The sequence below is a fragment of the Symphodus melops genome, assembly GCF_947650265.1.
Source record: "Symphodus melops genome assembly, chromosome: 11".
NCBI classification, from domain to species: Eukaryota; Metazoa; Chordata; class Actinopteri; order Labriformes; family Labridae; genus Symphodus; species Symphodus melops.
This window is the reverse complement of record NC_136701.1, coordinates 8183216-8210916: the sequence shown is the minus strand read 5'-3', so window position 1 is coordinate 8210916 and position 27701 is coordinate 8183216. Positions and strand designations below refer to the sequence as shown.

Genomic DNA, 27701 nt, shown 5'->3' with positions numbered 1-27701 from the left:
CATTTTCTTCCCCTTATTTGAGGTCGGGATGTGGTGGCAACAGGTGAAGTAAGTCAACCCAGGCTTCCCTCTGCCTAGCAATGTTTTTCAACTCCTCCTGGGGGGATTGTGAGACATTCTTTGGCCAGATGGGGTTTGTTCATGTGAATACATACTTCTTAAATGTTTTGAATTATGTTAGGTAAAAATGTCTTTATTTAATTCTTTCACATAAAGTTCCATTTGGTGTAGAAGCATCATCTCAACTTAAGGATAGATTTATCTTGTACCACAACATCTAAATGTAGGCGTCTTTAGCTCTGCAGTGGCCAAAATAAAAATAAAAAAAACAAAACACATATGACAATAATATTGTAAAAGATCTTCTATTCCCATTAAAAGCTTTTTGTTCAGGACTGTACAATGTCAACATGAGCATGGCCTCTCTCGTCATCAGGTAAATATATGCAGTGCTATGTATGTCTCAGTTTGTCGAACACAATGATTGAACTCATTCTGGATCATGCCATATGTAAATGTTAATGTGTTCAAGATGAATATAATAATGGATTATATATTATTGAGAGTGTACAAACTAATATTATACAATAAAAATGCAAATATCTCACGTTGTTTTGTTTTGATCTTGAAAATGCAACAAGTGCATTCTCACAACAATAACTGATACAAATCAGCAAGACAAACGGAGCAGCTTTTACATAAATTATTTACAGCAGGACATAGAAATATTCAAGATACAAATGCAGAGCATTGAGTTTCTACAGTGTTTAAAAAAACATGATATCTACTATCACAGTTCTATTCAAATGCAAATGCAAATTATTATTGTTAGTCGAGTGAAACTACCTCAAAGTTGTCACCCATGCCATTATCTGATTCCTGCCCGGCTGCATCTCGGTCTTCTTGACGACCTTTCGTTCCCCTCCTCAGCCTGTCTCTCCAGTTGAGTTGGGTAGGAGATGTGTTGGGAGTTGAAGCAGCAGATTTCGAGACAAAAATTTGGTTTAGGTTGGTTGTGGGGGGAATGGGTGAAGCCACAAGTAAGTTGGAAGGCCTCTGCATGGGTGCTTTGTTATTTCTCCTAAGGATACCCAGGCGGGAAGGCTTCTTCTGGTTCTGCTCTGCCTGCTGCTGAATCAGCAGCTGCTGGTGGATCATCTGTTGAACATCCTCCTGAGTAAAGGAAAACAAACAGACTGTCAGAGCATGGCAAAAACTGATCTGACAAATTTGCAAATAGGAATGAGTAATTGGAAACCAGAGTTGTTTTTTGGGAGAACACTGATCAATTATAATTTAGCCTTCTATCCCAAAACGTTATAACTGGGTTTTGTGTGTAAATTGGTTTTTACAGCCACTCTTTAGCATCAGCAAGATAACTGTTACTGTTTTTGGTTTTCATTAAAGGACTAAAACATTAGTAATGATTAGTAAATGTATGACTTATAGTAATTCAGCGGCTCTTTCCCTCCTCAGAAAGTTTACTGATACAAATTAAATTTATGAATTTATGGATAGAATATTTCTAAATCCCTGGTCTTTTAAGTGTTAATATTCTGTTAATCTGCACTATAGAGTCTGTTTCAATTGGCAGGGAGCCATGCATTCACAAAATGATTATTGAGGTCAAAACATTGTGGAAGGAAACCAGCTGGCAGTAGTGCCTTTGCCTGAATTGTGAAGAATGTAATCTGTGGATTTTAATTGTATTTAGCACTGTGTTTTACAATAGGTAATAATAGATAGTCTATACTGTCTTACTTTTCTGTCACATTCTCCGCTGTCTTATTTTGGCTCAACATTATTCTCATTTATATGTCACATATTTACATGTTTAATGATCACACCCTGTCTTTTCAAAATTCCTCCATTTGTTTGTCTGGGCATGATATTAAACTTTTCTGAGGTTTACCTTCCAGGCCTCAAGCTCCAGCGACATCTCTAGACGTTTCTGTACAGCCTCCAGCACCTGGTTGTTCAGCATCATCATCTCTGTTTTACTCCTCAGCAGCTCTTCCTCCATGGCCTTTTTCCTACATAGCAGAACAAGCAGAATGACACATTTCTCTAAATAGACTCATGTCTTTCAGCTTCCTGTTTTGTTTTTTTTTACCTTATACCCTGACTCATTGATTATTTATAAAAAGTGATGGTGATTGTGTACAGTACTTACTTCTCTATGGCCTCATCTCTGTCCCGTAGAGCCTGCTGCAGAATACCACTGTCCACTGTGTCTTCTCCAGAGGTGGACTTTTAAAAGAACAAGAGGGGGGAGGAAGGTTATTTATTTCCTTAACTCTAATTATTGTTTGCCTAAAACTTACTGTTTTCACTCGTATCTTTCTTTTCACAAGGACGTTGTCCTCTATTCACTGACAGTCATGCACCTTGTGATATTGTCAATCTGGTATTAATCTGGTATGTCAAACGTCAGATGTCCTAGTTCTGACATCTTTACCTCGTCAGGCCACATAGCTGTGATTTGACTCCTGGGCATAGTTATTGCAGATCTTTTCACGGAACAACTGAGAAAGTGCGTCATCAGAAGTGCATGTTTGCCTCTCGCGTGATCATTTCTATCAATGTACGGGCCTCAGGGCTTATTCTATTCTAAGGATTCCCTCATTCAAATACTTTGTTGACAATACAAACCATTTATGTGTTACGAACTATATATTGTCTTTCACCACAGATGAACACTTCTATGAATAGTGCAGATAACTTTGTACCAAACAAACGGTCTAATAGGAAACAAGAAAGTTGAAGCTCATCATTTCTTTTTTTCATTTTCCTTCTCTCCCCTTTATTTCGAAGGCAATATTTTTTTGACAAACATGCCCAATAAAATCACCTTGTTTTGAGAATGTAAGTATGTTATACAAATGTGAGCTTTATTTAAGTGAATTCAAGTGTAGCGTTTACCTGTTTGGTGTAGCTGACAGCCAGTTTTCGAGCCACATTCTGCAGCTGGAACAAGGCACTATCCAGCTGGTTTCCCTTATTGGAGGGTTCAGGCAGGCTGGACTCCTGCTGTGTCAGTGGGCGCAGCAGTCTCAGAACAGACATAACCTCCTCTGTGACCTATGATGGATATCAAAAGGAAAGAAATTATAATAATCCTTCATATTCCTACAGCTTTGAAATAATTTCTGATGCTGTGTGTAACCTTTACCCTCTGTCTATGCTGGCTCCATCCGTGTCCGTCTCTGCTCTCCTGCAGTTTGTCCACTTGAGCCTTCAGTTTAATACTTCGCCTCCGAGACAGCTCCACTTCTCTGCGCACTTCTTTCAGCTGTTGAGATGTTAAATATCACATGAAGTACTTTTTAAAGTTTTTTTTCTGTTGAGGTAATTGCAGGCCCGCACACAGAAAGAACAACAACCTCATGACATTTTAACAGAATGTAAACAGAAACTGCTAATCTGGATTCCTGAGTGAAACTGTAGACAAGAGATCCAGTCGTACTGGATAGGTGTATGACATGTCCAAACAAAGGAAATATGCACATGCAAAAGCTTAAAGACACATCAGTATAACTGAATACATTTATTTTATGACATTAGCTATGACAATCTCCTTCAACCCTGCAATTATCAGACACTAAAAGTCCTCAGTGACATCTCTGCAATGAGGTTTTAATGCATTCTGAAGTCTAGCCTAATTTATTATGACCATTTTCATCAGTGTGAGGATCATTACCTACTTTTTCTGTAAACAGCTGTTGCGCATTATATAAATGTTTTGTATACAATAGTGGCAGTGAGGGCCATCTCCTCCCTGTATAACAGGTTTTTAGTTGGCAAGCCCATTTGAGTTTGATCTAAACACATCCAAGACACTAATAACCTCTCTCATTCCATCTCCACCTTTAAATCTAAACTGAAAACCCACCTGTTTAAACTAGCATAGTTACTCTAACTGGTCACTGTGCACTACACTTGTCTTTTGTTTTCTATGTCAATGTTTGGTTTTAATATTCTTTGTTATGTTATGCTTTTATCAGAGTCTGATGCTTTTATCCCATGATCTTGGGTGGCTTGAAAAGCACCATCAAATAAAATGTATTATTATTAATATTATTTCAAACACACACATAAATGTAAAGATAGCCATCCTACCGTGTCTGAGACTGGTCCCAGAGTCCGGCGCCTGCCGAGCGGCCTACCACTCCTAATCAGGTCTGGTAAAGTTCCGTCTAGGTAGCTTCCCTGGACGGAGCTGCTACCACTCTCACCAGCTACAGACTCTGTGGACTCTCCTGTCCCCTCGGAGATCAGCTCACCTGGAGTGTCCTTCTCCTCAGACTGTGAGGTGTTGCTGTCCCTCTCAAATAGGTCCTCTTCACCCACATCTTGTAAATTTAAATCAGTGAGGAGGCTTGAATTGTCAAAGATACCCAGACCTGCACAATCTCCTTCTAGACCAACAGAGACAAAATCTTCCTGATCTGCAGGCTCTTCAGGTTCCCCTGGATCCCTTGGTTCTGCTGTATTTTCAGAGATTTTTGGTTCAGTTGATAGAATCGTTTGTTGGTAGGATGAAGATTGACTCCTGAGCGAGCCCCACTCTTTGTGTCTGTCCTCCAGTCTGTTCAGAGAGGAGAAAAGCTGCGGACTGGTGGTGATCCGAGGTCTCAGCTTCTCATTGAGCGATGAGAAGGATAGAGAAAAATCCATGATCAGTTTGGTAAAGAACACAAGAAGAAGCAGAATCTTAAAAGCCAGGTATCGTCTCACTACATATAAACACGAAAAGCGAAGGAGGAAGGCAGGCAGAGAGGGAGGAGGCAGCTTGAGAATGTCTCTAAACTGGTTTTTCCTGAAACACATGCGTCTTCAAAAAGGACATGACATGATGTGATGTCACTGGAGGCTGGATAGCCTGTCTGGCTTTTCTTCCTCCTTTGAGGTTGCTACACAAATACATGACCACATACTGCAGCAGGGAAAACAAAAAGCTTGATACCTAATTTTAACCCCTCATTATAACTTAACTCAAACATAAAGGCTTGTTATACAGTAAATAAGATATACATCTTAATATTGTTATCTCATGTTTTTTTTTATTCTTTCAAAACTCCTGCAGGGTCACAACCACATACACCCATTTAGTCATCGATTTATTTTTGAAATCTGACTGCTTTGGGGAATACACCTATTTTAGTCGTTACTTGCAGTCTAGGTAAAACTGTAACATTTTTGGTAACAACCATTTTTTGTCTTTTTAACAAGCAGCTTTAAGTTTCAGATGAATATGAGTTACATTCAAAGATGCAGCCAATCAAAAAAGAGAAAATCTACACCAACATCTTTAGTTAGAATGCAGCCTCTAAAATTCTTATTATATTTAACATCCATTAATGTATGTTCTGGGCCTCTGAAACATCAGATGATTCTCCTTTTTGGTCTCTTATAGAGCAGAATTCCAGTAATCCCGTGTCACTTTCTTCTTTAATTTGTGCACCACTGCCCTTAAGCAAACGATACCAGATGAATATCCCAATTCTTCAGGACTCTCTTAAAATCTGGTTTTACTGTAATTACAAATCCATTTAAACTTGACAAAGTGTACTTCATGAAGAGAGTTAGAGGACTGCATCCCCAGCACTCAGTCACTTAACTAGGCAGTGGGAGGAAGAGTTAGGAATCATTATAACACAGTACATGGCAGGCTGTAATTCCATTAGTACTACTTAAATATGAACCATATTGAGCCAAGCCATAGATTTCCCTTGTTTGCTGGCTTGACATTTGATACACCTTCCATCTCCCAAGCACTGGGTGGAGGAGGTAAGGTGTAACCTTAAGTTTGAAACATCTCAAATATGTGACCTGACTCCACTGAGGATTTGCTGACCTATTTTAAGAACTGGTTCCCCCCCCCCCCCCCCACACACACACACACCACCACGTCACATTTAAGAGTCCATAACCCCCCTCTCTTTGAATGCACTTTGACAGATTTGTTTTAAATAGTGGATAACATAAGTATTTGCCATCCTTGTTTGAGATACAACACTTTACCAAAATTCATGTCAGCATAGTCTCATATTAAAAGAGTGCCTGGCTTTGATCAAAGGGAACAAAATCTCTCATCACATCTTATGATCAATCTGAAAGGATTTAAAAAGCATAAACCTCACATTTGAACTGTTGGTCAGTGAACATCCATTGAATTTCCCTCGGGATCAATAAAGTATCTATCTATCTATCTATCTATCTATCTATCTATCTATCTATCTATCTATCTATCCTGAGGAAGCAGATGTAATGATACAAAATATATTTGAACCCTATGTCAAAATGTTCAATATCTAAAAAGTAAAAACTGTCCCGTTGTTACAGCAAACCTGCCAGCACTGATTTTGCCTTATGTTATAAGATGGCTCCAAAAAAATAAAAACACATTTCCTTGTTTGCATAATACCTTTTGAAATGTGTCTGGGTAGAAGTGCTCAATCATGAGTTAAGAAGTGACAACAAAGGGTGGATTTTATCCAGTACCTTCTTACTTAACAAGAACTGGTTTTGACCAAAAGTTCTCATCAACCAGTGACTGAGAAAGTAAACCTGTAGACAAAGACAGGATTAAAGGAGGCTGTGACTAAACCAGTGCACCAATTTACTCTCCAGTCACATAAGAATACTAATCAAAAGAAAGATCCCGCTCAGAAGGAAGAATACCAATGCTGACAACTCGAGTGTCCTATTTCTTCTGTTTCATAAAACAATGAGATATTTCAAGTGTCTTTTAACATTTCTGTAATATTACTGTATAGTGAGACTTGTATAGTTTTAGGGTGTGTATGGCAAGATTCTGAAAAACAGCTACAATAAACCTGTAGTTTATCCTTTAAATGTTTTATTTATTGTTATTAGTTTTAGCAAGAGTGTCTTAATTTTTTATTGAATTCAACACAAACTAAGTGTTGACTCTCCACAGGAGATATACAGTTTGTGTGTACATGTTGCTCTGGTCCCCATCAGGTCAAGCTCAAGTCCATCATCAATAGTAAATATTATTCTTCATTGGTCCCTTTTTGTCTTCTTCTTTGTCATCCTTCGAGTCAACAGAACCATTGTTAACAGCTGGAAAACTGTATGGTCAAAGAACAAAACTGTCCTCAAATTTAAAGTTAACTGCCTGTTGTCTAAAGCTCTGTTTTGTCTTTCTTTGTCCCTCCTTTCTGTCCATCACTGGCAGCACACCTGAATCCTAGGTTATCAGAGGCAGAGTCCGGAGTGTTGCCCATTCTGACAAAGAAACAATAGCATCAGTCAGGGGAGCCTGAGAAAGAATCACTGTTTTGGCTCACAGTCTGAATAAAGAGTGGTTTGCTAGTATCTTTTCTTTTGTTTCACTGACTTACCTTGTTGTGATTCGTGCCTTGTGATTGGCCGAACCATCAACTGTGTCGATCCAGGAGGCACCACGCAGCACATACATTGGCTGTGCAGCACGAAAGGGTGTGGATGTCCATTCCCATGTGTTTCCCATCATGTCATAAAGCCCTGCAAAAATTCAACATTAATAATATCAAGCCCACATTTTTAGACCTATACAGATCAACCTCAAACTCTCTTCGTTTTTAATCTACGAAAATCGTTTTCGGTCCATTGCGTTCAGCTTTAAAAAACTGTTATACACTATAATAATAATAATAATAATAATAATACATTTAATTTGTAAGTGCTTTTACGAGGGCTCAAAGGCACTTTACATGTAAAAAAGAAATCACCGTAAACAGTTAAAAACAGCAGAAGAACATTAAAAGACAGAGAAACAGAAAGAGAAGAGGGGAAAGAAGAAGTTAAGTATTAAAAGCTAGTTTATAGAGGTGGGTTTTGAGCATCGTCTTGAAAGTTGGGAGGTGTGTGCAGGAACGGATGGGTTTGGGGAGTGAGTTCCAGAGGGAGGGGGCAGCGATGGAGAAGGCTCTGTCTCCCCAGGTTCGGTGCTTGGTTCGTGTAGGTGGGGAGAGGGTGTTTCCTTTAGATGAGCGGAGGTCACGGGAGGGGGTGTGGTGGTGAAGCAGGTCAGTGAGGTAAGGTGGGGCCAGGTTATTTAGTGCAAATGTAAAAATATGTAATGTAAAATATCATCCAACTAACGAATTTACGCCAGATGTTTTTATATATTGATTAAGGGACAATTACCATAACTGTTCTGAGGAGGGAATGCTGAGACAGGAGAGATGCCATGATAACCATCCTCAGCAGTGTCTCGATCTGGAAAAGCTCCCTTAAACATAAACAAAGAAACAAGTTATGACTAAGAAGGTTAATTTAATACTAATTTAATGAGAAACATATTCATGCTTTAAAGCATTAGTAAAAAGCAGAAGTTATAAAAACATAAACCCCTTAGATGTGTGGGTCTGTTCACAAATGCGTTCAGTCAGGAATACTCTCATTATAGATGTAACCATTTATTACACTTATGGTTTGTACAGGTATATTTGGCAGTATTGGTTCTGCTTTTAGGTTTCAGCCATATCAGTGCAGCATGCCACAGATTTTGCTGAGAGCGCAAACTTTATATTACCCCCATGGGGACATGCAGAACACAACCTGAATGTAATAACTCTGACATTTTAAAGACATGACAAGCAAACAATTCAACCTAGAATATAGTATGTGCTGACTGAAGCAATGAGCATGGTCTTGTTACCTGCTCTTTTGTCAATGTTAACAGACAAACAGTAAGGTCCTTTACCTGCTTTTTGTAAAGTGTCTCGAGATAACACCTGTTATGAATTGAAAAGACTATGCAAAGAGAGGCAGTATGGTTTAAATCAGGGGTCTCCAAACTACGGCCTGCGGGTCACATCCGGCCCGCCTAAACAACTGGAGTGGCCCGCTTACATACAGTTCTCCTTCGAGAACGAGATGACGTGACATCACCGCGTTCGCGCCGCAGTATAACGCAAGCAAGCGCCAAGTGCGCGCTTTATTTCTTGATGAGTGTGCGCGAGCGAGGAGAAAATGTTGAAGCTTTTTAAAGTTTTGAAGTTTTTAAACAGCAGTGGACATGTGACCATTTTTTTGTCCATTGCGAGGATAAGGCAGTTTGTCTCATCTGCAAAGTGTGTGGCGGTATTTACAGAATTTAATATCCACCGACACTATGAAACCCATCATGGAGCTTGCTGGGCCAAGTGAGGAGCAACAAGGTGGCTAGGCTAATAAGTGGATTTGCGGTGCAGCAGAGTACAATGCTACGCCAAACACAGGTGAACCTGTCATCCGTTCGGGCCAGTTTCAAGGTTGCCAAACGGATTGCAAGCTGTGGAAAGTTCTTCAGTGGTGGGGAATTTGTCAAGAATTGTTTGAACACAACAGAGCAAACAGATGAAAACACAGACCAAGCTTTTCTATTTGAGCTGGAGTGTGCTCATGGAGACGTGCTTTACCACGCTCAAGTAAGATGGTTGAGCTGTATAACAACCAATTGCGTAGCTTCCAACGGAACTGATGTAGCAGTTGACATAGATATATATAGAACATATATATATGTACTAGACAATTCCTGCAGAAATTGTGAGGGTGGTTGCCGTGTATGCGTGAGTGTCTGTGTGAGTGCATGTTTGGGACAGCAGTAAGAATGTAGTCAGCTGACAGCTAAGACAGAACTCTGTCCCACTCTAAACACTAACTCTGATAACCTGCTCACTGATTGGTTGACATCCAGCTTTGATTTGCCAGAACATTCCATCAATGTATTTGAATGGGCTCGCAAAACCTCAAATATCTTGAAAACTAAACATGATATCACTGATCCGTTTGGACTGTGAGTGACAGCACAAATAGGCACACGTTTTGATGTATTTTATTTTCATCTAGCATTCAGACTGAGACCACAGTGGCGATTTTAAAACATGAGTGAAAACTCTGGAGGTCAGTTAGAGTGAGAGCCCAATGTGTGCTGATCGTGAGCACACGGAGCAGAGGTTGAGAGAGCATGTACAAAGACTTGAGCGCGCATAGACAGAGTTGAGCGTGCATAGATCATGTTTTTGGTTTGGTCAGATTTATATTTGCTGTTCAAAATGAAAGTATGTGCTCACGAGAGAGCCACTGTCTCCTATAATAATAACGCCATAGACTGGTGTAGTTTTGAGTCCTAAAACCAGGAAGTGAGTTAGCATTTTAGCGCCGTGGTTATAACCTCTAACAGTCAATGGGGATTTTGAATGGGTTTGTGTTTTGACGCCTGAAATAAGGTCTGTGGTTCACACAAGCTGAAGAGACGTTGATGTTTTGTTAGACGAGATAAACTACATTAGCTAAGACCCCACTTGTGAATTTTAAAGTCGAACGTTTAACAGTGGTTGCTAACTGAAACTACAGTGGTTGTCACAGACATTACACGTCATCACGCTGGGAACTCTCTCCCTAATGCTCCTTACAGCCTCTAGTCATGTTTTTCAGTGTTCTTGCAAATATTAGATTAATAAACAACTTATTAAGCTAACGTTTAACTATCTTGTGAAATCCGCTGATTAGATCGATGAAGCATAACGGTCGTGATGTCAATATAAACTGACCGCGGTGTAGTTCGCGAGCACATAACGTTAGTTTTTTACTTCTCTTGGCTGCATTAACTCTTCAACTTCATATAAATGATGTTTATCTGTAAAGATTATCCTGCTGAACAAAACAGCTACACATCAGAAACGTGTGTTTGACACAGAGCTTTTTTTCTGCAATGATCCAAAATCCAATGCAAAAATCCCATAGACGAATTTTTGTAGGAACCACCGGCGCCATTTTTTCGGGTTGGCCTACAAAACTACGTCATTACTATACCAGTCTATAGAGATGGGGCAGAGTTTGGAAGCACTTTTACGAGCTGCTCCCTGTAATCAACGCCTTTCTCCTGACAAAGGGGAAAACTGTCCCAGAGCTAATTGACACAGAATGGAAATGGGACCTTGCCTTTTTAACAGATGTGACAGAAATTTTAAACGGCCTCAATTTACAGCTCCATGGCAAGGGGAAATTAATCTGTGACATGTATTCCCACATCAAAGCATTTGAAGTGAAACTGGCGCTGCTTGCAGGACAAGTGCAAAAACAAGCCTCTCAGATGAGAAACCAGCGGTGCCGTTTCAAACCAAGAAGTGCAAGGACACACTTGAAATGCTGAGAGCGGTGTTCAGTGTGCCGTTCAGTGAGCTTCATGACCACGTTAAAGAAATTTGCATACTCAACTGTCTCATAGAGTACTATGCTTCCCTCTCAAACAAGACCTACCCCAACATGAGAAAGCACGCTATGAAGATGTTCACAGCTTTTTGGAGCACATACACATCACAGATGTGAGCAAACTTTTTCACGCATGAAGCTAATAAAAAATCCAACGTGATCAAGACTCTCAGATCAACACCTGCATCAGTCCCTGAGACTGGCTTTAACTGGAATGGAACCTGACATCAATCTCCTCACCGGTCAGAAGCAAGCCCACAGCTCACACTGATATGGTAAGCCGGCTCATTTCATAACTATGAATATGAAAAAAATGTCAGTATATTAATGCTCTTTTTATAGGCAACATGTTTCTTGAACAGTGATGTTGCAGACAAAATGAGTCATCTTCAGATGGGCTGCTTGTGTTTTTGCCTGCCTTTCCAGAAGGACCTGCATCACCACAGCACAAAAACCTAATCTAACAGTCATGTAAATACCAAACCAGATCAACTTGTATACCTGTTTATTACAATTATTTTGTATATATTTTATTTCACTGTAGCCTTAGTAAACATACCTGTTAGTTAGACAAAATACTTTACTGTAGCTAACTCACCTTTATCTGGGAATACAAAATCAGCTCAACAAGATAAGTCTATGTGATTCTTACTATTATTCTGTATTAATATTATTTCACTGTGCGGCCTTAAGAAACAAACAAACCTGTAAAGACATAATACCAATCTGTTGTTAACTCACCTTTGCTTTACTCTGTACATACATGCAAATTCAGCTCACCTAGTTAAAGGGATACTTCACCCATTTGCTTTGTATCATTAGAAACAAGGTAGTAGTGTTGAATGGTCGTGAATCCAGCCCTCATTTTGCCTTGAGACGAGAAAAATATGTTTTTCCTTTGCCTGAAAGTTTTCTTTACGTGACGCAATATGACGATTTTTGCGTCACGTAAAGAAAACTACCTGTAAAGACATATCTACCAATTATTAACTCACCTGTACCTGTTACAAAATCACATCACCTTATTGTTACCTCGTATCAGCTTGTGTTTTTTATCATTATGAACTCCACAATAATAATGGTCGTCACTTATGCCCATATAATTTCCTGTTATAGACTGACCCCGGCCCCCCATCACAAAAAGGTAAGTTGATGTGGCCCCCAACGAAAAAAGTTTGGGGACCCCTGGTTTAAATAGAACACCTCATTTTCTGACTGTGATAATGATTGGTTGGCATTGGAGCAGCTCTCAGATCAGCTGATGGCCACTTCGGGCAGGACTACCGTATTCCACTCACGCTGGGCTCCCTTTTTTGCACAATTGTATGTTTGGCCTAATAATAAAGTTATATCATTATTTGCAGACAGTAGTCATAAATATTAAAGAACAACATTTAAGTATTAAATTACTGACCTTGCCATAACCATAACCAACCAACTAACCATAATAATGTTAAAGTATTATGTATTGTAGTGGCAGACTAACCTGCCACAGGTTGGATCTGTTGTCCTGGAACTTGTTTCCCCATGGATAAGTCCGACCTGGAACACAAGAGGCAGGAAAGATAAAAGGACATCTCACTACAGAAAATAGAAATGATCAAGCAGGGAGGTCATGTAAACGTCCCCCTTCTTTTTCCTGCATAAAGTGGAAGACCACACATTTAAAACACAGGTTTAACTCTGTTTAAAGGATGTTATTAAGAATTGATGCAAGCCAGAACAGCCCTGTGATGAGTGCTGACATATCAGGACATTGCCACCAAGGTGCATAGTAGGAATCGGCTGGAGAAGCCGCTCTATTAATATCACTGAACTACTAAAACACACATTCGATTTACAGATAAAAAACAAAGATCCCGCAGCTCGGTACAGTCCACAGCTAAATAAATTCTTGTGTCAGTTTGAAGCATTAATGCACAGTAATGGGAGTTCAATAACTCCTGTGTTAGTGTTCATTATGTTTCCTCTCGCTGTTTCCACTGTACTCCTCATCTCCTGTGCGCACAGTGCCACAGGAGCTTTAGTCAACAAACTGTCAATCATAGCATTTGTTACCTTTTTACAGCAACAAATAACTAATTAAAAAGTAACTTGTCAGAATAAAGATTTATTGAACACAAATTAAATAACTAACATGATGAAAACATTTTTTTTTATGTGCATTTTGATTTTACAGTTTGACCCATGTCTCATCTGTTGACATGAAGTCAGCAGGGGGAGCCTTAAATCGTTAAGCTTCAATTGAGGCGAGATATCCCACTGTCCATTCTTTATGCAATATATGGTGCAGACAAATTGTCAAAAGATTATTAAGCCCTCTCACGGAGCATCATAAAGCATATATTTTATGCTTTTACAAAATACATTGTGTACCTTGCAGCCCCCCACGTGCAGCCCACTCCCACTCCTCCTCAGTGGGCAGTCTCTTTCCTTTCCAGTGGCAGAATGCCTTAGCATCAGTCCAGCTCACCTGAACCACAGGGAAGTCCAGGCGCTCCCGAATGCCTGAACCTGGTCCTGCAGGCTGTACAGTAGTGTGTTAAACAAGAAATAAGTAGGCAATGAAGAAATGCATGAAAAGAAAAAAGAACAATGACAAAGATAGATAAAGGTAAAACTAGTAATTTAACCTGTCTCCAAGACACCCGTTCAATAGGCAACCACCAAGGAGCTGTCTGGAGTGGAAACATGACAATGTGTCAAAGCTGCTTACAAGACAGCCTTAGAAAGTAAGGCCAAAAAAAGTCTAGAACGTCTGTTGAAACTTTGCGTTATTAACATATCCAATAATTAACCAACTGCAATAGAACTTTAAATTAAAACTCTGTTGTAATTTGAAGTCACACATATATTATGGATTTAAGGTGAGAATTTTAATTACTGGAAATACTGCAGGATATCATGATCTATAAAATTGTTAATTATTTATAATGTAACAAAACTACTTTCTATCACGTTGTACAACACAGAACAACTGCTAATCGTCCTGCTCCAGTAGCTTTCAATAAACAATTATAACAAGGGTGTGAAAGCTTTTTTTTTACAGATAAATTATTAACTTTAGAATCTTAAAATCGTCAATTAGCCTTAATGGACATTATACAATACTAATTAATTGTGCAGATTGATTTATCACTGGCCTGAATGAAAATCCCAGTACCTCAATCTTCTGTGTGACTTTGCTCTTCAGGTCATCTGACACAAAGTCTTGAAATACAAAACTCCAACCAAACATCTCAGCTTCTGTTTTGTACTTCTGTGCTCTCACAAAGTCTCTGTCGTGAATGAGAGCCAAGCATCTTTATAATAAAGTATATTGTTGTTGGGATTACTGAACATTGTAATATTAAAGTTTGTGTACCTGAAATCTGCATTTGTGACAGGGTACGAGTCTATTTTAAAATCCTGAAGTTCAACGTCCCTGGTGGGGGATTCTCCATCTCTCCCATCAGCTGCACTGCTTCCCATTAACATCTTCCCTCCAGGGATATTCACCATCTCATTTGCTGCGACTTTTTGTCAAGAAGTAAAACTCGGTTATCTTGAATCACTATGTTTATAATATTTGCTATACTACTAAGTTAGAAGTATTGTTCTTACCCGCCAGGGCCAGTAAAAACGAGTATACCAGTTTCATGGCCGTTTTTAAAAAAAAAAATATCTTTACGACGAAAGATAAACAAATACTCGAAGTTGTCTTGTAACAAAGCACTTCATACATTCATTTTTGGCGACACATTCGCACATCGGAGACATTTCACCGTTGCAACGGATATTGGTTCAGCCGTAAACTGGTCCTGTATTTTTTAAGAGGTTCCGCTTTATCGAAACGTTTCTCTCAGATGTATTATATTTACTGTCTATGGTTTCTAATACGTGTTATTTATTTTACTTGTATTAAGTTTAAATTTACACAGTAAATGTAACGTTAGTCCATACCATAAAAGACGATTGAAACCCAATTGTTTAATTCGATCACCATAACCTTTGCCAATCAAACATAACAAATTCCATTAATTCAGAAAAGAATGGTAGGGCCTACTAGCCAAACGTTTGTTTTCATAAAGGGTCAAATAGAAACAGCAAAGATGTACACTGTGTGCAAGCTTAATGTGCCACCAGAATGAGACATAGCTGGTAAACGTCATGGCAGGTTGACCAAGAAAAAAACCGTTTAAAAACACATGTACCTTAAATTTGTTTCTTCCAATTGCAGGCAACTTTTATACATTTGCTTATACTAAATGAACGCCTCTTGTTTTATTTTAGCAGGTTGAAATAGAAGTAAACGTGAATAAACTATCTCATTTGAACAATCGAATCTCTTCAACGTTTTACTTTTCATCTAAATCAGGGGTGTCAAACGGCTTCCTCAGACTGTTAGGCCCAAAAGATGCTCAAAAGATGTCTCCCTCCCTAATTTTGGGATGAGGAATGGATTTTTGAGTACGAGCTAACATGATAAAGTTAACTTAACAAAAACAACAATGAAGAAAGCTATTTTTGTGATATTGGTATAAATTCAGAGTTCATATTAGAGATTTCTAAACAACAAGCATAAACAAAAAGGTAATTTATGGACTGGGTGTTTTAATCTTTGTGTTTCTCTGAGCTGTAAATGTCATGTATCAGATCGGATAGTTATGATCGAGGCAGAGGGAAAGTTAAGTTAGAAGTCCTAAGTGAGATTGAAAGCACACAGAAGTTTAAAATAGACAAACAATGTTGAAATTAAATTGCACTAGGCTAAATGGGGAACTATATTCAATACAATAAGTATCATAGGCTATGACTGTATTATACAAGTAATTATACTAATTATGTAATCTAATTAGGGTGTAAGTGACCTACTGTCGGAGCACAGGGCGTTGTGTGGTTGAGGAGCAGTAATGCCACAGCACTGGTTTCATATGAACGGACCATGGTGAGTTATAAAAAACCTGACAAGGTGTTCAATGATGTATTATACTGTGATATTACTTAAGCAGTCATACTGAAAATGTTATATGAGTTATTTAAATAATTATACTAATTGAATAAATACTTTTCAAGGACTCCTACTTCAAGGACTCCTACTTCTATGATACCGCATGGTGAGGACCAATGATGCTGGCTGTGTGCTAGTAAGAGGAAAAACAGTGATGTTGGCTAGATGCTGGAGCACAATCAGCCGTATGAATCTTATGTAGATTTTTTTCTTGTACTTCACAGCATGATGGAAGCCTGCTGGAGAGTGACTGAGCTTCTTTCTCCAAGACACTCACTGCATTGGGGAGCTCCTTAAGGGAGGAACCAGTCATGATCCTAAAGAGCTCCTCTATTTGTTTAATGAAGTCATAGGCTTCTTGGGAGGGACGACAAAGAGCTCCTTCCTTGAAGTCTGATGCTGTTTTCTCCAGCAGGGCTTTCATGACTTTTCTCTGCATGACAAGTTATTAATGTTTCTGCCTTTGTTAGACATTTATTTAATGAATTCATCTTGGTACATAAGTGCATAGTAAAAATCGAATGTCTATTTTTATACATGTATAAACATAATAAATGTGTTTTCAATGTGCCTTGTCTAGATGTGGTGTGTTTTTCAATGATACCTTTTTTTTTTTAGATTACTGCACATGCAAGCCAAAGATATAGCTCTGCCTTTTGCGAAACAGAAAGTAGACAGTGAAGTTATTCTGAAGTAAATGTATTCATGTATATACAGTGTTATGAAGTTCAGGGTTGCATACAAATTGTAAACAGATTTAATTCAATGGATTTCCTGGACGACACATGTTCATCCTCCTCTGACCCGATGTGCTGTCAGGTAACAATCATGGATAGACTATGGCCAGACCAGGACAAACGGAGTCTCACAGGTGACTGTCTCTAATCTGTACTAACTGAAAGTCAAAGATTACATTACATTATTAAGATTACATAAACTCTTTATTACCATGGGATTACTAAAATGGAAGACAATAAAGTATTCATTTTTAAACACTAGCCCTTCTAAATAGAAGGTGTATGGTTATTAGTATATCAATAAACATTTGGGATGTGATTGCTCTTAATACCATACACGTTTAAGAACATTAAAGAAAATTCAAAGTAACATCCCGTATTTTACTGGATGTATACAAAATAAAATAGCTATGAGGATGAACACTAATCTTTAAAACCAATTTACGTTGGATTTTTTTTTATTTTTTTAATGGAACTACATAAACATATATTGTATATACACGTACATATGACGGTCTAATGTATAAATATTGTAAATCAATGCAGTTATTGACGAGAAATTACCGAAAATCTCGGTTATGTCACTCGGAATCAATGGAATCAAATTACCCGCCATCGACTTCCGGGAACTATTTGAGTCACGTGACGGTCAAGCGTTTCGAACTTCCGTTGTTTAAAGCAGGCGTGTTAGAGCAGGGAGACGTCTAAAAGTCTGAGGAAGCCGGCCCTCGAGGACTGGAGTTTGATGAATCAGTCAAGAAAACTGCGGTCATTAATCTAAAGTTTAAGTGCATAAAAGAATAAACCCAAGAATAACAACTGGAAAAAAATAATGTTCTGAAGTGAAAGTATTCTAGAGGTTTCTGCACACTGAACTACCTAATAAATTATATACATGTGACATCAGTCGAAGTCCGTTTGCCTCAAGCCACTGAAGTACGGTAAGCCCTTGCCCAAAACGTATGCTGCAGTAAAAAAGTGGAAATATAAAATGTTGGTGTCCTGAAATACTTACGATGCAAAATTCATGTACCAAAACATTTTTCTGTAAATGTATAATAGACTGGTTGGGATAGTTGAATAGCTTTCAGACAGAGTATATTAGCCGTTATTTTACAAGCATAATAAGAATAATTTCTGGGTTATCAACCTTGATCCTCTTGCCGGAATCGAGAAAACCTTTTTTACATTCACTTTATAGAGAAAACACAAAATCTTTCAAGAGCTGAAAAACCTTTAATGGCTGGAAACAAAACTGAATGGCTGAGGTCAGTGCTTTTTTTTTTTTAAACAAAATCTCATAAATAAACCAATCAGAGGGAGACATTGACAAATCCATGGAAAAAAAACATGACTAGCAAAACATTGGTTCCAGACAGATGCTGTGATGGATGCTGTGGCGTCTATGGCAGACTGTCCCATCAGACCAGGGTGCTTCGAAGTTCCAAGAGGGGTGAGTTTAATCAACTGTCACAATCCCTGTAAGTATGATAACTGCAGCTTCTTCAGAACACATTTATCCTCTTAGAGAAGACATTCCAGCTCGCATGATCTCATCCACCAATAAGATGTTGCTGGCAATCACCGTGCTGTAAAAGAATAACATTAGAGATCAGAGAGGACGATGCTTAAGGATCATTTCAATTAGATTCAAGATTTTTTATCTGTCACATACTCATACAGATGTGCAGTATACTGGAGTGCTGTTGTACAGTTCAGTAATGCATTCTTACCATGAATGGAGAAGCTGCTTCTTAACATTGTAATTATCCCATACACCTGCTTCTCCTGCCACCATGGGTTCCCCTAAAAAAACAAAAAGATTTAAGAGTTTATGAGAATGACAAGACAGATGGGCTCATGGAAGCAAACAAGATTATAACACTACTCAAACAAGTTGGAGTGGAGCAATTAAAGCACCAGTGTTCCCCTAGGTTAAAGCTTGGTGGTGGGGGAGGCTAATATAACAGTTGGGGAAACATTGAGCACTCATTTGTGGCAAAAACACACATATGGAGTTTAACCATGTACAGCTTCTTTCGTCTGACAGTGAAGTCTTCAACAACAATGTTTCCATTTACGTGTAAAAAAAGGCTCCACTCTACTTTCATTACCTCAATCAGGCCTTTGTTTACATGTCCCTATAATGTCTACACCCCCCCCCCCAATCATGAGAAATGCCCACCCTGTGTCTGTGGTCTGCTCCACTTTATACAAGTGTGCTGAAAAAGGCAGTTTGGACCCCCCCCCCTTCTTTCATGACATCACAAAGGGCACTCCCCAGGTTGGTGACATTCGCACAGTTAGGTTTGTTCTGCACTTTGAGTCAGCTTTTTCCATCGTAAACAAGAAACTTCAGGTCTACGCATTTTGCTCCCAGAATTGTTGAAAAGTAGTATCACGTGACAATTAAGGTTTAAAAATGTAAGCACTCAAAAGTCCAACGAGTTAATAATAGTATTTTGCTGTTTAAATTTTTGACAGAGTGCTATGGTTCTGACCTGTGCTGAGATCCACTCCAACAAGCTGACCAGACTCTTTGTACTCCGTTTGAAGCTTCAGCAGGGTCTCCTGGGGGTCATAGCCAGAGTTCTGGGCCAAAACCTATAAAAAGGATGAATATTGAAATTAAAAGTAGTAAATCACCAACAGAAGAAAACATTTCTCAAGATCAAGTTGATGTATGTAGCACAACTCAGAAAAAGATAAATAATACAAACATGATTTTATGACGTGAGAAAGAAAAGATCCCTTACCTTGGGGATGACTAGGAGAGCATCTGCAAATGCCTGCACGCCCAGCTGGGCTCTGCCCTTCACATTAGGCTTGTGTTTTATGAGAGCGTCTGCCACAGCCACCTCAAATGCACCCGCGCCTGACACAACACAACCTGAAGACAGGGGTTTAATGGAGAGACTTAGAGTATGTATTAAAAAAAAAAACGATTTAAAAAAAGAACTTTGAGAAGTTTGTTCTGGTCAGCTGAATACATGTAAAAGAGACAAAACTTCTTCTAATGCAGAGGAAAAAGACCAGAGTCACTGTAGCACAGACGTGATAGACCAGGAAGAGCCATGGTAGCATCCCTGGGTGTTCGCTGTGCAAATAACATCCACTTTTATTTTGTCTAACAAAAAAAAAGGAACAGATACAACCTAAGCATTTCACTGTTTGGAACCCAGCAGTTCTTTACTTAAGGCGAAATACTACAGGTGAACAGGGATTTTTTTTTTTTAAATAGATATCCCCATGAATCTTTCTCAGTTGATTATGTAACGATGAGAAAAAATGTATTGCAAGTATTTTGTATTTTAATGTTTAAATATGCAACTTAGGCACTAACTAAAGCCTGGTTCACACGGCAGGATAATAATGCCAATTTTGGCCCTGATTCTCCCCTTCCGATAATCTTAAAGACGCCGCGATCATAAAATAATTTAAAAAAATAATCCTGCCGTGTGTGGGGTGTTAAGATCTTAAAGGAATTGTTTACAGGTATTTTAGGTTTATACGCAGGCCCCTCACTTCAATGTCCTGGAAACAGACTCATAAGGTTTTTTCCTTTGTTTTTGCCACCAAATAGAAAATCTGTTTAAGTAAAACTGATAAGCACAATGAAATGAGGGCACTATTTATTTTTATAAATCCATCGTTATTTCATTCATATAAAACAAAAACTACCGTTATGACACAATGGTAAAGGGTGCGCCCAGCTACCCTGAGGAGGAAGCCAATTTCACCCGTGTATCGGGATCTTGTTTTTTCTTTCATGACCCAAAGCTCAGGACTATAGGTGAGGGTAGGAACAAACGTTGAGAGCCTCATCTTGTGGCTTAACTCCTTTCACCACGATGGACTGATGCAACGATTGCATGATGAAAACTGAAATTTCAAGTCATAGCACAAAGTTTGTTAAGAGAAACAATTTTGCAGATTGTGTCTTACCATCTTCAATGGCATTTTTGACTGCCCGCAAGCCATCCCTGACAGCATCTTTGATCTGTGTGAGGGTGTGTTTATTGGGTCCCTTCACCAACAGGGTGACTGATCGGGGATTTCCGCACTTCTCGATAAATGTGTACTTCTCCTCTCCCTGCAAACAGATCCATACACAATGCAACAACTCTACCGCAACAATTTAAACAAGTACATGTTGAGATTCAAGGCATTTACAGAAATGTAGTGCTGGGATGTTAACTCGTTTTATTTTCACACAAAAACTCTTGTAACAATGCACCCAGTAAATTCTAGATTGTTAGATGTACTCACAAGTGTGTGCTCATAAACCAGTCCCGCATATCCCAAGCACTCAGGTGTGAGGTCCTCAATTGAATTCATCGCAATGCCACCGCAGGCAAGGGTGAGCCTGACGAAGAATAAACACTGCATGTTTAATTGGGTTTTTGTTACTAAATCACCTGAGCTTTTTCAGGAAAACAACGTGAGCCCCAGTTAAGCGTTGTCTGTGTGAGTCATGTGAAATACTCTTCATCGTGCCTCATCAAAACTTTACAACACTGAACAAGTCAACTAGCTGATTAAAGTGTAGAGACGACATGGTGGCGTTGCTCTGCAGCGGACACACACACGAGCTCTGTATTGGTTTGACACATGATGCTTTAATGTGTTTTTATGTCCTGACCTTTATATGTGTATTTAGTTATGTTTTTAACCAGGAAGAAGAAAAAAACTCATTGAGAATAAAAATCTCCTTTCAAGAGTGGCCTGGACAAAACAAGCAACAACACAAGTAACAGAGTTTCAGAAAGACAACGAGCATCCCCCAATTTAAACAAATATATGGCCATGCGCATTTGAAAGAACAAATAAATCTGAACAACAAATGTTTGTATTGTGTTTTTATGCTCTTGTTGCAAATTCCACTCTGGGAAATTAAGGTTTAAATAGAACAAACATGGTTGCTCAAGCAAGGCCAGCTTAAAAAGACAAAATGAAAGATTCTTTAAAAAAATAAAATAAACACTTCCTTAATTAAGTAAAAAAAAGGTTTTCTGTTCTGGTCAGCTGAATACATGTAGAAGAGACAAAACTTCTTCTAATGCAGAGGAAAAAGACCAGAGTCACTGTAGCACAGACGTGATAGACCAGGGAGAGCCATGGTAGCATCCCTGGGTGTTCGCTGTGCAAATAACATCCACTTTTATTTTGTCTAACAAAAAAAAAAAAAAAAAAAAAAAAAAAAAAAAAAAAAAGAATAGATACAACCTAAGCATTTCACTGTTTGGAACCCAGCAGTTCTTTACTTAAGGCGAGATGCTACAGGTGAACAGGGATTTTTTTTTAAATAGATATCCCCATCTGTTACAAAAAAGACCAGAGTCACTGTAGCACAGACATGAGAGACCAGAGAGAGTCACAGTGGCATCCCTGGGTGTTCACCGTGCAAATCATCTAAACTGCGTTCCGGGAAAAGTAGTGGCCACGAGTTCAAGAGGAACAACTAGACCTTGTGTGCAAAAGGACAGTTAGTGAAATAGTACTTGTGAGGTGGATCCATAGACCGTTAACACATATGGTTTATTGGGCATCTGGAGCTACTTTTGGGCAACGCTTATTATTATGATGATGAGTTCACGTTAATTGAGTATTTTCTGTATTTGATATTTGTTTTTCTTTCAAACAAGAATTTTGAAGGTTCCGCTCTCATTTTGACTGATCAGAACACTGAAGGATTTCCAGTATGACATATTCATACAGGCAGACATTGTAAACTTGCCTCTCTATCCAGATTCTGACGGTGCATGTAAGAGCTATAGACTGGGAGATTTTGAATATGTCTGTAACCGCTACAGGTCAGTCATAGGAGGTTGAAGCTGACCTTCTGGTGCAGCAGAGAGGCATGCTGTGGAATTTCCTCCCGATGAAGCAAGCACTTGCAAGATCAGTAAGTCCTTTTTTAATATTAATTTAGAATATTCCTGTGAAAATGCATTATTTACATGTGACTGTTAAGGGGCTTCCACACAGTAAAAGGACAATGGCCTTGGTGTTGCTTTACTTTCAATATGAGGAAAAACTGACATGACAAGGGACTGCAGGACAAGTCTCTTAATGTGTTCTTGCAATGCTCATATAACTGTATAAACTTTTAGAGTGTTCACCGCTTTAAAATCAAGGTCACATTTCATCATCAAGAAAAATTTAAAGGTGCACTATGGAGTTTATTCAGGTCCTTTAAAATTGATTGGAGATTTAGAGCTCCCATGAGAGTTAGGATGAGACACTGGCAATCTGAAAGTCCAGTTCACTTGGCCAGTGTGACCACTCAGGCATGGGAAACTTCCTTGGCTTTGGCACAGTAAACTTAATGCATGAGCACAAGCACGCGGATACACAACACTGACAGCCTTCTTTATGGAGAAATCCAACATGCTTAAGTGTGGCACAGCAGGGCTGGCCGGTGTGACCCTGCTCTTCCTGTCTCCCTGTTGCAGTCCACCAGAACAACTTTTCACATAGAATTTTATATTCAAACAGGATTCCAGGGACCACATTTACCTTTGAAGACAGGTGTATATAAAGCTCTGAACATACACCACAGAATCTGTATACTCCTCCAACTCTCACTATTCTCTACCAAAACTCCATAGTCCACCTTCAAGATGACTGATAACACTGTATGGCAGACCTTTATTACAACCATGTCCCTCATAATGATGGACAGAGAAGGTCTAAAGCAATTGCTGGATGAATGTATACCTTTACTTTATTGATCACAAACTAGATTGAGAATAAAATGGAGTCATCATCCAATGTTTCCCACTGAAACTCTTAAAAAAAAAAAAAGAAAAAAAAAAACTTTCAACACCGCAAGTTGTTTTTTTTTTTACCTCTCCATGTTCCTTCGCTTTGCCCGACGCAGAGCCACTATTCCTTCCTTTGCCAGGGCATCCAGGGAGAATGGGTCAATACCCTATACAATGCAGAAAAACATGAAACAGTGATTCATTAAGATAAAGAAGAATAAGAATACTTCTCTTCTACCTTGTTTAAACATGATTTTGATCCAAAGAATACAAGTAGGGTCGGAGGAGCCGCTTTAAGTGCAGAGGTACAGATCACATTTACTTGAGTATGGATTAAAGAGACCAACGAAAGCTTTGTTAGAAGATAATGGGGGCAATATTTTAACAGACGTATTATTAAGCTCTACTCTATAATTGACATTTTTGATTCTTTTTTGGATGCTGAGGCTGATCGATTTATCATTTTCTGATCGAAATCACGATTTCAGAAAACGTGATCATGTGATCGCCAAAGCTGCGGTTTTTGGAATTTACACATACACGCTGTCTATTCTGAACCTGCATGTACGTGACTTCTTTAACCTGATACACAGCTCGACAGATATCTAACAGTTTTCCTCCAATAAAGAAGCTGAAGTTTCTGTGTCCAGGGTTTAATCAAGGCAGCACTGTAAAACTAAGACATCAAAACATCTTCTTAATAAATACATCTAAAATTAATTCTTAACTTTAGTTTTCATTCTAAGTTTTAACTGGTATGATGTATTTCCTGTCATTTTTGTAAAGGTTACTGTACATTGAGAACATTGCACAAGCTTGATTTGAAGAAAATCGTGATACAAATCAAAATCGCAATTTCTGCCAGAAATATCGCAATTGGATCTCATCTTAAAATCATTCAGCCTTCGCTGAGGCACTTTGAGTAATTTCTTTAGCCAAAGCATACCTTCTGGTTAATGACGACAAAACCCTTCTCGCCATTGGGACAGACTTTGTTCTTGAAGGCAATGATCTTCTGCACGCGATCCTCGATGAACTTCCTTTCTGCCGCCACAAGCTTCTCCCGTTCTCCTGCACTCTTGTAGAAGAAGCCAGAGTTGACTTCAGTCTTTTCGTACTCCAGTGAGATGTTGCAGGTAAGCACGTAAGCGTCTTCCACTCTCTTCTTCATGTCTGGGTGACGAGCACCGTGGTCCAACACCAAACCTCTGATCAGCCTAACAAAAGAAAAATTACATAGAAGTAATCCTAGTTAGTCTGCAATTACTATACATCAATGCACCACTGCTGGTGTAGGCAATGATTCGCTTCTTACTCCATCTACTTTTTGTGAAAACTCACTGTGTATCGCAGTCTGTCTTGTGCTTCATCTCCATGATTTCAACCATGTACAGGTCAATGGGCTCATTGGGTTTAGCAATGGCAAGCACAGCATCAACCACAGCCTGTGGGTAAACATCACACAACCCTTTACTAAATATCAGAAAATAATAATTGTGTACTTACTTTTGAGATAAGAAATTGTACCAGCACATCTGTCTGCTAAAGTCCATACAAATGAATATGTCTTACCAGAATATTAAAGAGAAGTGTAAATAGTCTGTCACTTTGACGATTCACTTAACCAATTCGAAATTAGTCAGTAGACTGACTTAAGACAAAAAGCTATGTAAAAAAAAAGCTATAATAGCACTTGAGGTTTTTTTTTTTTAGCTTTTATACACCAAAAAACTGATGATCAAGTCTACTTAAAGTACAAATAACAAGAAATCATTCTTTGGTCAAAAGCTGACCGTAAAAACATTCACTGAGCTCTGTTCCCTCCTGTCTCACCTCTGTCAGCAGATCTGCCAGTTCTGCATGGACCTTGGTCCTGAGGGATGTTCGTGCTACATTGATGAGGGTCTCTCTGTCCATTTCACGAGTAACCTTCAACTCCTCCAGTGCAGCCAGTGCTTTCTCTTTTGCTGCCTCAAAGCCTTCAGCAATTATTCTTGGGTGAAGACCCTGCAGCACAGAATAAATAGGATTTCAATAAGTTACCCAGGGCTGGATATTTGCATAGTTTATAAGTTTAACATGCCAAAATTAGGAGTTACAAAAAAATCTAACTAAACAAATAAATGGTTGATGGAAAACCATTAAAATAATCCACCCTCTCTCACCTCTGACACATAAAGATCAGCCTGCTTCAGCAGTTCACCAATGATGAGGACATTGGAGGTGGTCCCGTCTCCTGTGATGTCATCCTGCGCTGTGGCAACCTTAGCGATGAGTGAGGCTGTCGGGTGCTGAATTTGCTATAAAAAAATATTAAAAGAAAAATGTGCATTTTAAAATACAAACCATCCTGGTGAAACAAACCTGCTTTGAAAATAAACAATAGGAAATAAAGGCTGCTATTTAAGACTAAGGCAATATTAGATTACTTTTTGATTGAGCATTCGACACATGATGCATCTCTTCAAACATGTTCGTAATACGATTCTTTCATGATTCATTTTACGAATTGAGACAGTGAAGTTATGTTACAGCACAACCAACCACCTCTGCTCTACAGCTGATAATGTTCACCATATTACTGACAGGGTCCGAAATAAAATTTTTGACTCACTGGCCAAGGTGGGTAGATGAAAAAATTCACTGGCCAAACTTTTTATACCAGCCAAAATGTGTTCTTGTGCCACATACACATCTGTTACAGTACATTTACTCGAGAAAGCATTAGGTTTAAAGTCAATCAAAGATTGAACAATTTTATCAGATCAGAGACCTGCGAAATAAGAGTCTACAGTATGGGGAGCTTACATCTAAGTTGATTGCCAAAATATATTTCACAAGTGTGTTCATAATGCACAACACAAATACATGTTAAATTGGGCTATGGACAGCACTAAAAATGCACTCCGTATTTAAAGGCATTCAACCAAACGAACAGAACAAAAACGTATATAGAGCAGTACTGTTACTGACGGGACATAATTAAGAGAAAAATAAACAAGTCCCAATTAGAACATTTCCTTACCATCTCATGTAACAAGACGTTGCCATCTTTGGTCAGCTTAATGTCGCCTGCACCAGACACCAGCCTGCGGACACACACACACACACGTTTAGTGTGTTAACAGACTGTCGATCTGTGTGGTAGTGTACAAGAAAAGTATTCAATCTGCCATGTGATTTCCTTACAAATAATTTAAGTTTACGCTGAATTTACTGAGCAGCACTTTAGTTGTCTTAAATGTGCTCTAGAAATAAACTTTGATTGATTACGTGAATAAAGTTGCCAACGGCATTAACGTCAATTAATGACCCTTCTTGCTACTACATGAAGGGAGATGACTACGTGATACTTTTAGCTACTCCAAAAGTATCCTAGTGAGTCTACTATCCGTGGTCCATTGGCCTAATCTGCTAGCATTAGCTCGATGTTGTCAAAACGGATCGTGACGATGACCGGGCAGAACAACGTGCGCCCGGAATATATCCGTCTGTTAGATGCAAATGGAGGCCCAAATGTCATTTATTACCTCGAGGGGGTGTTGATAAAAATAAAAAACCCAATAAAGTTTGGATTTTCACATTTAACAAACGCATGGACATTTAAAGTAAGGGCAAGTAAATGTGAAGCCACCTGTGCTCACGGTCCTGAAGTAAACGCAGAGTATGCTAGCTTGTTAGCTGGATTAGCTTCGCGCGCGTGCTGCACAAAGGGTTCCGGCTGGACTCACATTTTCATGGTCCCCTTCGGTCCCAGGTTGCTCTTCAATACATCCTGGAGTCCCCGAGCGGCACTGATGTTTATCGCCAAGGCGGCCTGGGCCCTGGCCACCTCTGCTTTCGGGTTCAGAGCTTTCACTGCAGTCATCCCGAACAAGTTCAATCAGCGATGTGAGAGCAAAACGTAGCGCCGGTATGGAGTCCGCACTGCGAGGCCTCGTGCGCTCTCAAAAGGAGAGATAGCTTCCAGAAGGCTCCACACGTGGTCTTGTGGTGCTT

At 39.1% G+C, this 27701-nt stretch overlaps 3 protein-coding genes across 3 annotated transcripts; all 3 read right to left on the bottom strand.

Annotated features, from left to right (window-relative positions):
* Positions 1-172: 172 nt before the first annotated feature.
* Positions 173-5257, bottom strand: bicdl2l (bicaudal-D-related protein 2-like). The gene is made up of 6 exons (XM_079356045.1): positions 4120-5257; positions 3173-3292; positions 2923-3081; positions 2174-2250; positions 1913-2033; positions 173-1173 (listed from the first exon to the last, which is right to left on the bottom strand). Exons 1-6 carry the CDS (start codon positions 4828-4830, stop codon positions 829-831), a joined length of 1533 nt encoding a protein of 510 aa, XP_079212171.1. The 5' UTR covers positions 4831-5257; the 3' UTR covers positions 173-828.
* A 1389-nt stretch (positions 5258-6646) lies between these two features.
* Positions 6647-15175, bottom strand: sumf2 (sulfatase modifying factor 2). The gene is made up of 9 exons (XM_079356609.1): positions 14812-15175; positions 14573-14723; positions 14372-14486; positions 13842-13886; positions 13585-13735; positions 12695-12750; positions 8158-8242; positions 7371-7512; positions 6647-7254 (listed from the first exon to the last, which is right to left on the bottom strand). Exons 1-9 carry the CDS (start codon positions 14930-14932, stop codon positions 7152-7154), a joined length of 969 nt encoding a protein of 322 aa, XP_079212735.1. The 5' UTR covers positions 14933-15175; the 3' UTR covers positions 6647-7151.
* A 2976-nt stretch (positions 15176-18151) lies between these two features.
* cct6a (chaperonin containing TCP1, subunit 6A (zeta 1)) lies at positions 18152-27688 on the bottom strand. Its single transcript, XM_079355372.1, has 13 exons — positions 27434-27688; positions 26728-26791; positions 25868-26002; positions 25536-25709; positions 25044-25147; positions 24649-24919; positions 23787-23869; positions 21205-21301; positions 20881-21028; positions 19692-19825; positions 19437-19539; positions 18669-18741; positions 18152-18524 (listed from the first exon to the last, which is right to left on the bottom strand). Exons 1-13 carry the CDS (start codon positions 27568-27570, stop codon positions 18452-18454), a joined length of 1596 nt encoding a protein of 531 aa, XP_079211498.1. The 5' UTR covers positions 27571-27688; the 3' UTR covers positions 18152-18451.
* Positions 27689-27701: the final 13 nt, after the last annotated feature.

Bases quoted from the DNA above. Each gene is read 5' to 3' on its own strand.
- bicdl2l (XM_079356045.1), bottom strand. From the start codon at position 4,830: ATGTGTTTCAGGAAAAACCAGTTTAGAGACATTCTCAAGCTGCCTCCT. The intron at 2,034-2,173 runs GTAAGTACTGTA...TCTGCTATGTAG, and splicing joins AGAGATGAGGCCATAGAGAA to GAAAAAGGCCATGGAGGAAG. The intron at 1,174-1,912 runs GTAAACCTCAGA...TCCTTTACTCAG, and splicing joins TGGAGCTTGAGGCCTGGAAG to GAGGATGTTCAACAGATGAT.
- sumf2 (XM_079356609.1), bottom strand. From the start codon at position 14,932: ATGTATGAAGTGCTTTGTTACAAGACAACTTCGAGTATTTGTTTATCT. The intron at 14,487-14,572 runs GTACACAAACTT...CATTCACGACAG, and splicing joins GTCACAAATGCAGATTTCAG to AGACTTTGTGAGAGCACAGA. The intron at 7,513-8,157 runs GTAATTGTCCCT...GAATTTTTGCAG, and splicing joins CCCTCCTCAGAACAGTTATG to GGCTTTATGACATGATGGGA.
- cct6a (XM_079355372.1), bottom strand. From the start codon at position 27,570: ATGACTGCAGTGAAAGCTCTGAACCCGAAAGCAGAGGTGGCCAGGGCC. The intron at 21,302-23,786 runs GTAAAAAAAAAA...ATTCTTCGTCAG, and splicing joins AAGCGAAGGAACATGGAGAG to GCTCACCCTTGCCTGCGGTG. The intron at 18,525-18,668 runs GTAAGAATGCAT...ATTCTTTTACAG, and splicing joins AAGCAGCTTCTCCATTCATG to CACGGTGATTGCCAGCAACA.